The sequence below is a fragment of the Phoxinus phoxinus genome (assembly GCF_949152265.1).
Source record: "Phoxinus phoxinus genome assembly, chromosome: 23".
Classification (NCBI taxonomy): domain Eukaryota; kingdom Metazoa; phylum Chordata; class Actinopteri; order Cypriniformes; family Leuciscidae; genus Phoxinus; species Phoxinus phoxinus.
In genome coordinates this window covers 9441957-9458824 of record NC_136898.1, presented here as the reverse complement: position 1 = coordinate 9458824, position 16868 = coordinate 9441957, and the positions used below count along the sequence as shown (strand labels likewise).

At 35.9% G+C, this 16868-nt stretch overlaps 1 protein-coding gene across 2 annotated transcripts in view; it reads left to right on the top strand.

The window, feature by feature from the left end:
* rxfp2a (relaxin family peptide receptor 2a) overlaps nucleotides 1-15699 on the top strand; it is a 42331-nt gene extending 26632 nt beyond the window's left edge. For both annotated transcript variants that reach the window (XM_079600520.1, XM_079600521.1), the window contains 12 exons: nucleotides 119-190; nucleotides 860-931; nucleotides 3805-3879; nucleotides 6793-6864; nucleotides 8444-8515; nucleotides 8668-8739; nucleotides 9294-9365; nucleotides 9467-9538; nucleotides 9634-9863; nucleotides 12364-12774; nucleotides 13292-13510; nucleotides 14400-15699. In XM_079600520.1, coding sequence (XP_079456646.1) covers nucleotides 119-190; nucleotides 860-931; nucleotides 3805-3879; nucleotides 6793-6864; nucleotides 8444-8515; nucleotides 8668-8739; nucleotides 9294-9365; nucleotides 9467-9538; nucleotides 9634-9863; nucleotides 12364-12774; nucleotides 13292-13510; nucleotides 14400-14665 — 1705 coding nt within the window. In that variant the 3' untranslated portion in view covers nucleotides 14666-15699. The remainder of the gene's footprint in view (nucleotides 1-118; nucleotides 191-859; nucleotides 932-3804; nucleotides 3880-6792; nucleotides 6865-8443; nucleotides 8516-8667; nucleotides 8740-9293; nucleotides 9366-9466; nucleotides 9539-9633; nucleotides 9864-12363; nucleotides 12775-13291; nucleotides 13511-14399) is intronic.
* Nucleotides 15700-16868: the final 1169 nt, after the last annotated feature.

Genomic DNA, 16868 nt, shown 5'->3' with positions numbered 1-16868 from the left:
TTATTTTTATATCCGTAAATCGATCCTTTGGACAATTCAATGCTTAACCGTGACAGCGAATGGAGCTTTTTATCAATTTCAAGTCTGTGTCCCTAATTAAACATTGTCTTTAATGCAGGTTTCTGAGCCAAAACCACATAACCTATTTAGGCCCGGGTGTGTTCAGAGATCTGCACAAATTAGACTGGCTGTGAGTATGCATCACAACATATTTAATGAATTACATAAGGGAAAATGTTTTCGTCTTGATCTTTTGCATCAAATATCAATCACAAAATGTAATATAAATTTTCATTTATCATTGTTATATTTCTATTTTATATAATTTTTATACGCATTTATTTGCTTTATCTTTATATTTTAGTTTACGTTTAATTATTAATAACTAATTTTCTTGAACAACTTCTGTTTTTTTGGCTTTACACACTTACCATATTACCATACATTTACCACTTATGCTATATTTGTTTTTATTTTTTGCACTTTGATTTTATTTTCTCATTTAAATTTCCGGCGAGGCACTGTCTCCTTAAAAATAAATACTTAATTAATCTTGGCATAATAGCTCTGAGTTAGTAGAATATGGCTCTGAATATGTTTTAGCAAAAAGAAGCTGAGCATGACTTGTGTGGCTTGTTGGCACAGTCAGCGGCACAGACGCAGGCTGGGCACATTTATGCAGGACTAGAACAAGCACAGTCACTGACAAAAGATGTGCCAACAAGACATTTTTTTCTATCATGCAAAAAAAAAAAAACACACACACAAAAGTTAAAATCTGGCATTATAACAATGTATTCCTGTGGTTAACATTTCATAAAAGACACTTCAGTTCTTGTATTATTATTTTTTTCCTCAGGGTCTTGGATCACAATCCACTTAAAAGCATCACCCGTGATGCGTTCATCGGTTTGAGGTCGCTGACATTTCTGTAAGTATCTTGCTGTTTAAAAATATTTCATGGTGTTTATCAAGGAAGATGTCAAGTTTTGTATATTTTTTCAAATATATTATCTTTTATACATTTGATTAAGTTTGTCCCTGTTTCTGATACAATTGTGTCTGAACAGTCAAGTAAATTTGAAAACTAGAATGTCGGAGGTTGAAATGAAGCAATATTATAATTTACTTTTACTACTTCTCTGTTTAGAATTTACCAGACACTGTGAACTAAATCAATTCCCACAACAATTTGACGTGTCAAAGACACACCTGAGTTTATTCGCTACAAGTATGCCCAAGGAAATGTCATGTCAAGGAAATGTGTCAACGTCATTCAAGAAACAAAGAAAGGGATCTTGGGATCACTAACCCTGTAACACAGCCAATTTTGTTATTGGAACAAAACATTGCGGAGACAACTTTAAGATCTTTTCACCGTGATACAGAACTGTCTGTACCCAAAAAAATCTAATCCTTTTGGATTTCAATTTGTGGGTTACCCGAAAGCTATTGTCATTAATATCCTATGGCTTTCATGCCTGCTTTGTGATAACTTCTGTGCCAAAACTAACTAGAGTTAAAAAAGGAAATGTTTTACCATCACAATACTTTTTCTTTTTAATAATTTTTTTTCCCCCTCTCCCCACCGAAAAGATTTCATTTATATTTTATTATTTTCCTCTTGGTATCATCTTATCATCCGTGTTCACTTCAGATTACTTTGTGTGTGGGTGTGTGTGTGTGGCCTAGTTAGAGTAGGCCAAAACCTGTTTTCTGTGCTGGGGTTGTTCCACATAATTCACACAAATTGGTGCTATAAACATTTTTCTAAAAACAAAAAATCTTTCATCATGATAAATACAAAATTAGGTTTTTACTGTACATAGATTTTATTTTATTGACATAATACATATTAATTAATTATTCTCAAGGTGTGCATCGGCACGGGTACAATCATATTTAGAATCATATTTTTCTGCTTTTAATGTAAAGAACTACTCCATAAATCACAAATATATTAATAATTTTATCTTGTTTTTATCACAATTCACTGTAGATTTTGTGTGATTAACAACTGATAACCGAAAAGTGGATATGTGAAAATGTATTATTTATTTTTTATTCGTATTTACAATTTATTAACACTTACAAGTACCAAATTAAATGAATTAATTCTATAAATATCAAGAGTAGCGTCGGTTCTGGCAGGTCACGTCAGTCAAGCTAGCATCAGCTGACTCTCAGCTGATCAATGTCTACCGATAGGAATATGATGCCTATCACAGCATCCATAAGTATTATTATTATTATCAGCAGCTTTATCGTGTTTAGGAGCTAATACCCTCCTCGTTCCCCAGCTCCTCCTCTCGTCCACAGTCAGGACTTGGCCTTCTGATATTCCGCTTCAAATTAGACTATAATTTATCTTGATTTATGTTGGTACATTAATTTATTGTCATTAAAAACTATAATGATATCCGAAATACATTTATGTTGGTTCTGTTCTGTTATTTTCGCTGCAGTCCCTGCTCTTATCCATGCTAGGCTGTATGGATGTTCCTGATCAGAACAGAATCTTACCGCCAATCTAAACCGTATACTGATTGTCAATCATCTTTGAAAATCTGCAAATTACACTTTAAGGTGTGAGTTTAATTTGAACTTCAAAAAGTAAAAATGAAACATTTATGACACTTTTGCACAGTATTTCTAAACAAAAAAACCTGCAGCATGCAAATTGCACAACTTTGTTGCCATGTTTGTGCCATTACATAATTTGCATAATTCTCTTAGTGAGCCAGGCTCTAAAACAACTTGTGTGTGCAAATAAACTGTGATGTCAGAGTCAGCAATTAATTCCTAGTCAATTTCCCCCATAATTATATTTTTTGTGTGTTTGTTTGTCCATTACAGCACTGAGAAGCAACATACAGTATGGGACAATTTCACATTATTTGAAGTTTTGGCTTGCCCAGCATAATTGAATCACTGCCGTCCTGTAGCAAGATATTTTAAAGAAATGTTTCATTTATGTTCCTCCATCTTAATGAAAACCAAGATTCTCTCAGGGACTGCTAACTAATAACAGAAAATCCAAAAACAGATATTAAGCATCACTCAAAAGAAAAGTACCTTGTGAGATTACCTTTTATGAATGAAGATGTATATCTGAAGTCATCCCAGAAGAGACCGTACACTAGCCCAGAATGTTTCTCCAGCCAGTTCACGTCACTCTGTGATTTCTGGATAATCGCTGATATAACAGTAGTACATCTCTTGAACATTTTCCAGCTGCCTGCTCTATTTAACTTTAACCATTGCATGCAAAAGCTTAGCTCGCGGGAGTCTGTATTTACAGAAAATTACTTTTTGAGCCCAATTTATTAATAAATAAATACTACCTTGTAAATGAGTTACACAAGTGCTCACTGCATAACAAGCACTCCATTAATTTTGCATTTATGAGTACAGATGAAACTGTTCTCTACATTAGCATAATTAGCTAAAATGCATGTTTAATGTTAATTTCTAATTTTCTGGTGTTTTTGACTATTTGCATGACCTCCTTTCAGAGGTTAAAATTAATTTCTTAGTTGATAATAATTAAGGACTCATTTTACAAAAACTAATTTAAAGCTAATTATGCTTGTGAAACCGAGAACACCTGTCGTCTAATAGCACAAAGTTAGTCTGGTAGAAAGCCTTGATTGTTTTCCCTCTGAAGTCGCACCTTGAAGTTCTGCAGGGGGTTTGTTTGACTTCTACAATAAAGATCTTCAAGGCTCTTGCTGTGAGAGTCTGCACATCGAGGCTGGGTTGCCATTTTAGGTGATTGATTATCATTTTTGTTCTTAATCGCAGATCTATGGTGAACACGTCCTTGATGTGGCTGCCCAACTCGAGCCTCTGCCAGCACATGCCCTTGCTCAGCTGGCTGTGAGTACTTCATTTTATTGACCCATTTTTCCCCTCTTAATAACATGCACACAATAGTGGATTGTGTTTTAGATGTTTCTCTCTAAATTTAGTATGGGAGAGTGGGGTAATTTGTGCCAGTAGCTGTCCTCTATCAAGGTGAAATGAGATGAGGTAAAACAAAAAAGTTTATAGTTCACTATAATACCTTTTTTGTTTTGTTATTTTATTTTTATTGATTTATTTTATTTGAAATAAGACAGGGATACATTTTATTATATGTAACCCTGGACCACAAAACCAGTCACATGGGTCAATTTTTTATTAAATTGAGATTTATACATCTGAAAGCTGAATAAATAAGCTTTCCATTGATGTATGGTTTGTTAGGATATGACAATATTTGGCAAAGATGCAACTATTGAAAATCTGGAATGAGGGTGCAAAAAAATCTAAACATTGAGAAAATCGCCTTTAAAGTTGTCCATTTATGTTCGCGATTGTGCTACATTCACTCACAAATATACATGTTTTATATATTTACGGTAGGAAATGTATAAAATATCTTCATGGAACATGATTTTTTACTTAATATCCTAATGATTATACCCGTGCAACTTATGACTGGTTTTGTGATCCAGGGTCACATATTACGAATTCAGATTTTTTTATAGTGATTTTTGTGTGTATGAAATAGTGAAACTTAAAAAACGTTAAATTCTTGATAATAAAAAGACTTACAAATATTATTATTCAACATTCCAGTAATCAAGGTTGCATGGAAATATTACTCCCTCTGTGCAATTTTCCCAGGCTGAAGTAGGTTAATTCTACATAATGTTATTCTGGAAAATCCTTAATCATTTTGTGGCAGAAATCCTGAATCATATCGGTTTCAGAACCCAGTTACTAATTTTGGCCAGTTCAGCCATTGACACAGCTTACCCTAAAGCATCTGGCACAGTTTACCCCACATCTATCATTTTGAAAAATTGTTCATTTGTTAATGAATGGCTAATCCTCAGCCAAATAATAATGTGGTATTATATTTTGGCAATTGCTATGATTTATGTAAGACCTAGATACATTTGCTTTGACATAAAATTGGTAGTTATATTATATCACGACACGTAATGAAATGTGCTGTAAAATATACAGGCATCCTGTAAAATTGGAAACATTGTCACTGCATTTTTACAGTGAATTTCTGGCAACCACAGCTGTCAGTTTTTGACCGTAAAATGAACAGGATATTTGTTAGTGTACCAGTGTTGCTGCATGATACTTTAATAATGTTAAAGCCTTCTTGCCTGGTCCATTTATATCTGTGTGTGTACATTTGCACGGAGTCTTGAGAAAGATTGAAGAGAAAGATTGAAGAGAAAGATTGAAGAGAAAGATTGAAGAGAAAGATTGAAGAGAAAGATTGAAGAAAGCATTTATTTTTTATCCAAGTGGCCTCAACATATCATCAAACTCAGTAAGGTTTTGGTACTCTGGGAAGTTTTTTTGTTGTTGCTACTTTCAGTTGTGTAAGCAACTGTATATGTCTGTATGTGTGTGTGTGTGTGTGTGTTTATTCCCACATTTCCATCTTAGTCATCAGGCTCTTTGCTTTATTTGAATAGGTAATTCATTCTGAGGTTAACAAACACAGAGAGTCCGTAACACTTACCTAATGGTCTCTGAACTGTAGACAATTGAAACCCTATCATAATCCTCTTTTGTATTTGCTATATAATTAGACTGTAAGGTAGGTTTGAATTTAGCAAATCTCACTCGGCATAAATCATATCAGCATTCCACAGCTGTCCAAGTTAAACCTCTCAATATAACTTCCGCTGCTGTAATAAGTTGCTTTGCTCAGCTGAACCTTGCAGAGAAGACCACACTCACTTACTGGAAAACCTTTAAAGATGTGTGCTCTGAAGTTTTATAGTCAACAATATAGAAACATGATTATTCTCAGACAGGACGCCCACGGACTGGCCCACAGGCCACGGACTTACTGTCTGATGCGCATCGCACACAAAACTGGAAAGCATTTTCTGGCAAGCTTTAATCTGATTGGCTAAATTTAAGTAACTTCCTGGAGTAAGGGAACATAGCGTTTATTATCAGTCTACTTGGAAACAAAGTCATGTTTACGAGGTACCGGGTGATACGACGAGTGCTTTTGAGGATGAAATAATCTCTACATCTGCCGGTTTTTCAGGTTAGTGCGAGCAAAATAGATTTTTGTTTTGTCATGTCAGTCAGACTCTCTCTTCCTGTTTAAGTGGGTGCTTATATAGGCAAGATTAGGCTGTTTAGTCAAAGGTCTGACAACAACTCCATTGACTGAGAGAAGTTTTCCTTGTTAACTCAAGTTGTGTGACACAAAGTGCCTGTATCTTTGCCAAATGTGTCGTCTGTGTATTTTCAAGCATCTCTCCCTTCATAATGAGCACTTTGGACTCATTTTACAGCTTTTCTGTGAGCAATGCACTCTGGTAATTATAGTCAGGGTGAAAAGAGACGGACAACGGACATCAGCAGAGGGACTGTGTTTTTTGATGTAACTTATGCGAGCAGGCTCACTCATACTGCAATACTCTCGACGCTGAATGACAATTTGCCATCTGCAAGTCCAGCCCGGAAGTTCTGAGAGAAAGACTATCAGCGGCGCTATCAAAGTCAGTCACGTCCTCTGATCAAGGCACTCACTGAATGAACGATTTCAGCATGGGGCAAGCTTATTATTCATGTAGTTGTCATGCAGCTATGGATCTTGATCAAATTTATTTTTGTTGTTGCAGGCAGAGCAGTGGGTTTCCGCAGTCGTCGGTGCCGTTGTTTTCCTATTATGTTCTCGAATTTAGGATTTATATGTATTTTTCAAATTTACAGCTGTTTTTTGTTCTTTTCTTTTCCTTGGCTTGTCTTTCCTCGCAGGGACTTTGCTGAGAACCACGTCGAGTTGCTGAATTATTCCACTCTGATGACATGCACCGAGCTCACAGTGCTGTAAGTGTTTTTCGTGCTTTTACCCTCAGCCGTAGTTGGTTTCCTCGTGTACGTGATGGCTGTGCTTACTTTGATGCCAGCATCTCAATTTATAATGGTAATAAAATTTGATTTAATAGTCAGTTTAATTGAATGTGGTACAGATGTTGGTTTTAGTTTATGATGCCAGTCTTGTTTTTTTTAATTCCCAGTTTATTATCTCTAAAGGGAAATGCTTGTTCTTAGTTAGTCATTAGGATGTGAGTGTCTGCATGCATGTGTTTCTAACAAGTGAAGAACAAAGCCCGATGCCTTTGTGGAGAATGATGTCAAGCACGTGTTAATCTTTTTAATTTAACTGTGAGTTTTTAAAAACTGTGGGACATTTATTATATGCCATATAGCCTACTGTGGGGTACAATAGTCTGGGACCACTTTTGAAAATGCATCAAACATGTCAAACAAGCATGCAGTGCCTTTATTGTAAGATTAACAACTTAACAACTAACATTGTAAAAAAAAAAGTATTTGATATATTTTGTTTGATTTACATAAATGTAATTGTAACAGTGTTCAGTTAGGGAAGAAATGAGGCAGGAACCAGCAAAGTTCAGCATAAAGTTTTAGTGATAAAAAGAAACAAAATGTCCCAGGCCTTGTCTTCTCTCCTTTCCACTGTCATCACTCCTCCTTTTATCCTTCCAGAGCTCCTCCGTGGGACTCAAGACTGGTGTGTTTTGCTGGTTTCGCTCATATCATAATTTTGCAGTTTACCAGAGCAATTTTTTTTAAATAATCATCACAATGCTACCACAGACTGAGCAGGAGTTGTGAAGAATATGTTGAAAGGTCTCCATTTCAGAGATGCAAACTGCACATTGTCTAATGAGGCTTCCATCTGCCAATTATTTATTTATTTGTTTTTGATAATTCTACTTTTTTTTTTTTTTAAACAGACTTTCTATTCTCCTTAGGCAAAGTAACATAGTTTGATGCAACTGATGATGTTACTTGGGAAACAGAAATCTAACTCCCATCACTTTCTTACAAGTTAATCAATACCTCGGGACGTTTATCTATGGGCTGACTCATTTGTGGTTGATCACATTTGGAGTATAAAAATAGAGGAATCTAATCCCAGTTTCTCAGAGAGCTGTGAATTTGGACTCATTTGTAGTCCTGGTACTGTTTTCCTCCTAAAACTGCTGCAAATGAAAGCAGAATGTCTCCTAGGAACAGAGCGATGACAGAAAGATTTTGCCTTATTCGGACAGACTGCAGTCCCTGACAGCGACAACTAAACCCATTCCAGACGTTTTCTCAAGGCTCTATTAGTTTATTATTAAGACGCTCTCTTTTGTAATAGATGTAGGGATGTGTCAGACATATCTTAAATGAGATTTTGAGGGAGAGGTGGTATCTTTGCAAACAGGGTCAGCATGCCCTTGCTGAAAAAAATAAGCTAGAAATGCAGCAGAAAGCAGTAGGATTTCATTATCGTCTGGCTGTTCTTTGAGGCTTTCCACACAAGTGAAAAATGATGAAGTTTAGTCTCATTGAAAAGTAACATTATGTTGTTCTCTCATTTTTATATGCCCAGATCACTGTATGACAATAAAATCAGGATCCTTCCAGAAAGCACGTTTCATTCTCTTGGATCTTTGGTTGAACTGTGAGTACTGCAGAACATAATCTGGATGTACAACCTTTTGATTTGAGAGTAAAAGGTTCTGCACTTACATCATAATTGAGATGTCTTTGTATGTACAGTACATGGATTTCATTCCTCTGATTGTTGTTTGTTTCTCCTTGTTTTTTTTTTAGCGATTTGTCTTGCAACAGACTTTCAGACCTTCCTAAAAACACTTTCAAGAGTTTGAAATATCTGCAAAAACTGTGAGTTACGCAAATATCAGTCACATCGTTTATTTAAAAAGTGTTGAATTGGTTGGTGCACGCAGTGCAATAAATGGCGCCATGATTGATACAATAGGACAAAATAACATTTTTATAGGGACATTTTACCCAAATAGGGAAAAAGTCTGTCATTTTCACTCACCCTCATGTCCTTCCAAAACTTTGTGCTTCTAATTCTTCCATGGAACAAACAAGTCTTCATTTGGTGGCTGAAAAAAGCACCACAAAAGTAGTCTGTATTCAGAGCCTTTGAAGCCATGTGCTAGCTTTTTACAGACTTGAATTTTAAGCTTGTCTGTACCCCACATCTGCATTCAAAAATGTTGTGTTGACACTGATGACTTCAGAAGAATTTAAATATAGCGTATGAGTGCTTCATGTCCTTTATTGAACTTGACGACTCCTGGTAACTATCCACTGTTGTTGCTGGCAAGAGAAAAAAAATCTGTTTAAAGAAAAATGGTTTTGAAATGTGATTAGTAAACAATCAGAATAATTATTTATGGCTGACATATTCCATTTAATGTTTGCAGGAACATATCCCATAATCCTGCTCTCCATATTCATGCCAGTCACTTCGATCACCTGGTCCAACTGGAGTCTCTGTAAGTATCAGCATTGCATGCTCTGCGCTGGAAAAAATAATGGCTTTTAAGACCCTATTAGTAGGTGTCGGATGAAATACAACATAATTTGTGTTTAACAGAAGTCTGGAGGGCATTGAAATTCCTGATATAACCACCAAGATGTTTCTTCCCATGGGAAACCTGTCCCACATGTACGTACCTCTCATTGTGTGGTCTGTGTAATAATCCGCATTAGCAGGATGCTCAGTTTGTAATCTGTTGTTTGTTCATATCTGTTTTTTTCTAGATATTTTAAGGATTTTCAGTACTGTTCCTATGCCCCACATGTTCGGAAATGTAAACCTAACACCGATGGGATTTCATCAGTTGAAGACCTGTTAGCCAGCCTGGTTCTGCGGGTGTCCGTCTGGGTGATGGCCTTCATCACCTGCTTTGGGAATCTCTTTGTCATCGGAATGCGCTCCTTCATTAGAGCGGAGAACAACCTGCATGCAGCCTGCATCAAAGTCCTGTGTTGTGAGTAGGGCTGAAACGATTTTAAATATTGAATTAATAAATGCATTGTGCCCAATTTTTTTTGTTATAATAATAATAAAACAACTAACTTCATTATTGATTAATCTGATCTTTGTACTGAACACTTCTTAATAAAAAAAAAAAGTAATGCATTCAAATATTTTATTATTGTTTTAATTTTTTAATTATATGAAGTGTACAGCACAAAGACCAGTTATTATTAGTTGTTGTTGTTTATTATTATCATTATTATCCAATAATTACTTGTTGCAACACACACACACACACACACACACACACACACACACACACACACACACACACACACACACACACACACACACACACACACACGGCCCGAATTGAAATTGCTCCAAAAAAGTTTGGCTACACATTCTACAATGACAACAACAAAAAAGGATTTTCCTGAACAGAAAATATATCCAGAAATGTTAAGGCCTTCATGAATGGGGGGGTATTAGCAGAACAAACAAGGGTAACAATATAAAGGATTTTATCTGAATAATGGAAGCTGTCAGTAAAGCCTATTATGATTTGGTTTGCTTTTGTGTCTGTACGTATATTTTTGTGCGTGTTTGATTGTTCATTCCCGGACGTTTATGCATGCATCTATAATTCTATTAAGAGAATGACAGTTTGTTTTGTCTTCATATGCTAGCATTTTTTAACTTATTTAAAAAGTAAAATTACAGCCTGTTCCACAGTTCGATCACTTCCTGATGTACTGAACAATAACAATCTACTAATACACAGTAAATCTGTGACAGATGTATTTTTGTCCAGACAGATAGAGGCCTGATGGGTTTATTTTTCAATACTGCAGTTTTACCGACATGCATCCAATAGGGATACAGTTTGTAATTGATCGAAAATTGTGATTTTAAGATTTTCCTGTGTATGCACAATTTGATGTGAAACTTGGTGATGGCTTTTTTTGGCAGAACCATATTTTGTTAAAATTTAAACGGCAAGCTACCTTGAATTCAAAAAAAGGTAAAATTATAAATTATAACAAATTACTATAATACTGTAAATAACAAGGGTGTTGATTTTAGTTTGAACATTGGGAGATTCAAGTGTGAGCCGCGGGGTCCCAGGGAATGCTCCCTCGTGAGATTTGTTTGTTTATTCATTTTTGAAAAATGGTCTTTTGTGGTATCTTGCCTATCATCCACACATGCAAAGTTTTTTGATAACATAACTGCAATAAAGTAATAGCCTAGGTAACAATTACTTGTTTACATAGGATTTTTTAAAAATTTTCCTTTTCCTTTTTTTTTTTTTTACAAATTTTTTTTTTTTTACTTCATCGTAAAGGTTTTGGCACTTGCTATGTGAAAAAAAAAAAATCATGGACTTGATTTTAAAAGGTGTATATATATATATATATATATATAAATCATGGAGGGTTGTTATTAGCCGGTGACACATTTTCAGTTGAGTTCAGTGTCCCATAATGTCTGTACTTGGTCTGTTAATCTCAGCTATTGCAGTGTGTCTAGAGATTATAGTCATGGTGGGAAAAGGAGCTTGGCCTTTACCACTGACTTTAATAGCATCCCTCTGCTCACCTTTGCCATGCTGCCTGAATCAAAGATCGCCTGCTATCACAAGATGGTGGTATCATCGCATGGCTCTGATTAATGATGTATTCTATCTTTCATACATTATTCCCAAAACACATTCCCTTTTCTCAAAAGCTTTTAAGACAGCTGGAGTATTCTTAAATTTTCTGTCTGACTTGGGGGACAACCAGGAAATGAGCAGCTGTCAAATATTTCACACCTCCTCTGGGAAGAAATTCCTAAAATAAACCTGCAAGCAACTTTATGCCACTTCTGGTCACACTGTGTCTTGTTTTTATATTGGTAATGAGGAACCGAATTTGTGCTGTCGATATTAACATCCACTGCACAAATTGATGCAGCAGGAGTCACTATTGTTTTAAATCAAATGAATTAGTCAGCATCTAGACCTGATGAAACCAGGAATAGCAATCTTATAATCAGTGCAGATTATGAAAGGAGGACAAAACTGAAGAACTTGGGTGAGGAATAAACCAAATCTCTGCAAGGGAAGCCCATTTTCCACTGGCTGTCACTTATTGAAACCGATTTTGTGTTATGTTTATTTGCAGAAGCCTACAGTTCCCTTTCAAAAGCTACTCTCGATGCTGCATACTCGTACGCATTGGCGCTTCTTCAGACCGGGCCGAGGACGCTGCATCTCTTGTTTCAGGCGAGATGATTTCGAGAGTGCCACCTCTGACTCGCCGTGTTTAAACACGTTTCACAACCGGTCAAACAAAGATGTTTTCCCAATGCGTACGAGTACACAGCATCTCGTTCCTGCTTTTTCAGGGAACAGGGTTACAGTTGAGTAACCAGACACGTTTTTTTCATTTATGAAAATATTATGCACTGTATGACATCATGCTTAAATATCCATGTCATTTGTTTTTTGTTTGAATGTTTTCTAGTTGCTGACTGTCTGATGGGAGTCTATCTCTTCTTCCTGGGGATATTCGATGTGAAATTTCGTGGCGAATATAACCGGAACGCTCTTATCTGGATGGACAGTGTGGAATGCCGAACAATTGGCTTTCTTGCCATGCTCTCCTCTGAAGTATCTGTTCTCCTCCTCACCTACTTGACGCTGGAGAAATTCCTAGTCATCGTTTTCCCTTTTAGCCATCTGCGGCCAGGGAAGCTGCAGACAGTGTTGGTTCTGGCCTTCATCTGGATTCTGGGATTTGTCATAGCAGCTGTTCCCCTGCTAAATGAAGACCTGTTTGGAAACTATTATGGGCGAAATGGAGTTTGTTTCCCTCTGCACTCTGATAGACTGGAGAAACCAACAGCCAAAGGATACTCCACGGGGATATTTCTTGGTTTGATATCTTTTCTTCAATGATTAGATTTTTGATAATGGATTCAATTGTTTTCATATATTTAGTAATTTTAATTATAAATATATAAAATATAAATAATTCTTCAATATACTAAATTATGTAAGCAGGGTGACCTTTTTTTTTTTTTTTTTATAAAAAGCCCAAACCGGCAAATGGGATGATCTGCAATGTCTCATTTACCCCTGCGGTCTACGGAAAATATTTAATATTTAATTAAATAAAATTCCTAGCAAAAAACTCACTTGGGGTGTGTGTCGAGAAGGAAAATGTATGCGGTGGGATTTTTTTTTTAAGCTTCCATATAAATGTTTGTGGTTTTTATATACACACATATCTTTTATTTTATTTATTGTTTTATCTTAACTTTTCTGGGAAACGGGGATGTCTGGTCACCCTGTAATTTAATTCTGTATCTACTTACAGTCCTGCTTATTACTTTCCTAGTATGTCAGTCCTTATGTGCATATACTGAATTAAGTGTCTTGTGTATTCACAGGTCTTAATCTGGTGGCGTTCTTGGTGATTGTCGTTTCTTACTCCAGTATGTTCTGTTCCATTTATAAAACCGGCATCAATGCCACAGATGTACGCAGTCGGCTGCACAAAGATGTGGCTGTGGCCAACCGCTTTTTCTTTATTGTGTTCTCTGACTCCCTCTGCTGGATACCCATATTTCTGGTCAAAACACTCTCTCTTCTAAAAGTTGAGATTCCAGGTATGTTGCATATTTCTGCAGCACCATTTATTTTATTTTATGGTTAAAACAGAAGCATGTTTCTCATTTTTTGCGTGAATCTTCAACCCCATAACATTTTGAATGTAAGGCAGTTGACACAAAATATATTTTAAAAGAGAAATATCTTGTTATTTATAATAAGGCACACAACAACTGGGTGATGCAACCATAATTAACTAATTTGAGTCATATGTTCAAATAAAGATTTCAAGTTCCAAACTTACTGTGATGGGTTTAAAATAAAGTAGCTTTCCGTAGTTACTTATTCACTTTATTTTTTAATGTAAGAGCGAGAGCAGTCATTTATAAATTGAATCTGTCAAGGCTTCCAGTCTGTCTCATGCACTTCCAGTTATTTTTAGCTGTACAAAACAGCTTGTTATGCTGCTTGATACTGCGAACTGGTATTTCTTACCATATTATTTTAATGTATTGTCGTAATAATACACTGGTTTGTAGCGCAAATAGTTTTACCGCTTACTGCCCTTTGTAATTCTTATACTGTAGCGCTAATGAATCGGAAGTCTCGCGCATTCACAGAAAATAAGGTGGATGTAATAAATAACTATTGGTATTTTTGCCAGGTTATAGCCACATATTTAAGATATTTTGGTATTTTAGGCCTGACATTTACATTAAATAAATTGTAATGAATACAATTTAAATAAAAGTTTAGAACTAACCTTTTCAAATACAATTATAAAAAGTTTAATTATCCTTTTATTTTTTTCTTTCGTGCAAAAAAGCCACTGTTTACTGAAAATGACCCAGTTACCTCTATCCAAGTGTGTCACAAATCCTCAATTCAAGATGATCAGTAATGAGTTCTGCTGTTGTTGACATCAATGTCTTCTGTTTATCTCTCCAGGGACGATAAACTCTTGGGTGGTGATCTTCATTCTTCCTATCAACAGTGCCCTTAACCCCATCCTCTACACCCTGACCACCAGCTTCTTCAGAGAGCAGGTGGAGCTTCTCCTTTGCCGCTGGCAGCGACGCTCCGCCTCAAAGAAAGACCGCAAGAGTCTCACCAGCTCCACCATCTACATGGACCCCTCTCGAAATGCAGAATACCCTGCAAAAATTTCCTTGCCACGACTGTCTTTGGCAGACATGGATAACCAATATGGGTGAAAGAGCCAGTGAGTAAAAGGGATCATTGTGTTGGACTATCATAACCATTATCTGTTCAGAAAGGAGAATGATGGTCTTTCCTGGAACAATTTATGGCACTGTTGATTCCTGCTGTTTTTGTTCCAATATGGAGTGCTCTTTTTAGACACATGACTCTAGCTTTGATGTTTTCTCCATGAGGAGAAGCATTTTTGAACACTTCAGCTAGAGCCTCGAACCCCTCCAGCGTCCATTTTCACCATGCCGGGCCCGTAGCCCTTGAGCTGGGCTTGTTGTTTGTCTCAAAAGATTTTAAAGAAGAAAAGCAATGACTACTAAACCAATGCAGAAGACTGACAGTATTTACTGCAGAGCACGTCTTTGAGAGATCAAAGGAACTTTAAAGCATATTTTCTATGAAGGAAAAATGTGTACAATTTCAATGAAGATGTTTGAAAACGTGATGGATGTGAGAGGATATTTGTAATGTACAGCAAAAGGGTTTTATGCTTGCTTTGCCATTTCACAGAAAAGACTCATTAAAGGGAAATGCCTCAAAGTTGTCTTGGTCAACAAAGTAGATGACTGTTTACTGAACAGAAGCATGCAATCAAGATAAAGAGGTACTTTTCATTCATATGTATTAAGATATTATAACATGCATTGTTTTTGTTTGTACTTTGTCATTTTTTTAACGACGATGCAAAAGCATTTTATTTTTATACTCATGTAGACTATTTATAAGTTCGATTTTCTACACATCTCAAGATACATGCAGACATTCAAAGTTGTAAATATGTTCATAGTCCGAAGTATCGTGGAATGTGTCAAGCGATATAAAATTGACAATCTGACCAGTGTCAAGGATTTCCTTAACTACTTCAATCATTGTAACAGAGTTTCTAAAACTCTTAAAAAAAAAAAAAACCTGTTGATTGTTTATAATTTATCATAAAAGACAGTATACCCCACAAATGAGTTATCGTTCATTCTCACAGTCTTGTGTTTGTGCCATTTTACATAAAACAGCATGGATTGCACTATAAAAAGTTTGGAATAATTTTTTTATATACATTTTTTTGAAGAAGTCTTGTATATGCTCACCAAGACTGCATTTATTTGTTTTCTATTTGATATTCCTGTGATAGCAAAGCTGAATTTTCAGCATCATTACTCCAATCTTCAGTATAACTGCCATACATAACAAAACATGAATGTCACATGATCCTTCAGAAATCATTCTAATATGCTGATTTGGTGCTCAGGAAACACCTATTATTATTATCATCAATGTTAATAACCATTGTTGCTGCTTAATATTTTTGTTGAAACCGTGATACATTATCATCCAAAAATGTGGGGTAAGTGCGAATAAAATAAACAACATTTAACTATTCATCAAAGAATCCTGCAAAAATGTGTCATGGTTTCCACAAAAATATTAAGCGGCAAAAACTGTTCTCAACATTGATCAATTAATAATTGAGCACCAATAATTATTGATAATAACTGATCAGCATAAATACATTTTGAAATGGTTTACTGTTTCTTTGATCAAATAAATGCAGTCTAGGTGAGACTTCATCAAAAACATTGATGCATTGATGAAATGCCCAGTCAGTTTGAATTAAATGGTGCTCTTTTAAATGTAAACTCCATTAAAAATATTGCTTTTGATGCCTTTTAACTGGGTTGTTTGAGACTGCACCTGTTAGTATCCAGCAGCATCTTTCCAGGCGCTCCAGAACCTAACGGATGGAAGGACACAGACGAACGTGCGTCTCAGCCAATCAGCGATCTCCATTTCTCTCTTCGGTAAATATCTACAATCTGATTGGTCGCTATGGGCGGAGTTTTGCCATCCTCTGCGGCCGTCTTTTTCTGTCAGTCGATGAGAGGAGACGCGAGACTAATGAAGTGAAAATAGAATTCAGCGACGACGCTTGGATAAAGATATGAACATATAAACTGCTAAACACAAACACACAAGGTATGATTTTTTTTTTTTGCTCGATGATTTTAGGGTGTTAAATGTAATCCCGTGTCCATTCCAGTAAGCTTTTATTTGTGAAACCGCTTAAAATTGACGGAGAAGCCGTGAGGAAGGCCAGACCACCAGCACAGATTGTGTTTGTTTGTCTGTTGATGACACAAACACAACACAACAGATTTGGCTTCAAACTGTCCCTTGCATAATTAGAAATAATGTATGGTATCTAAACGG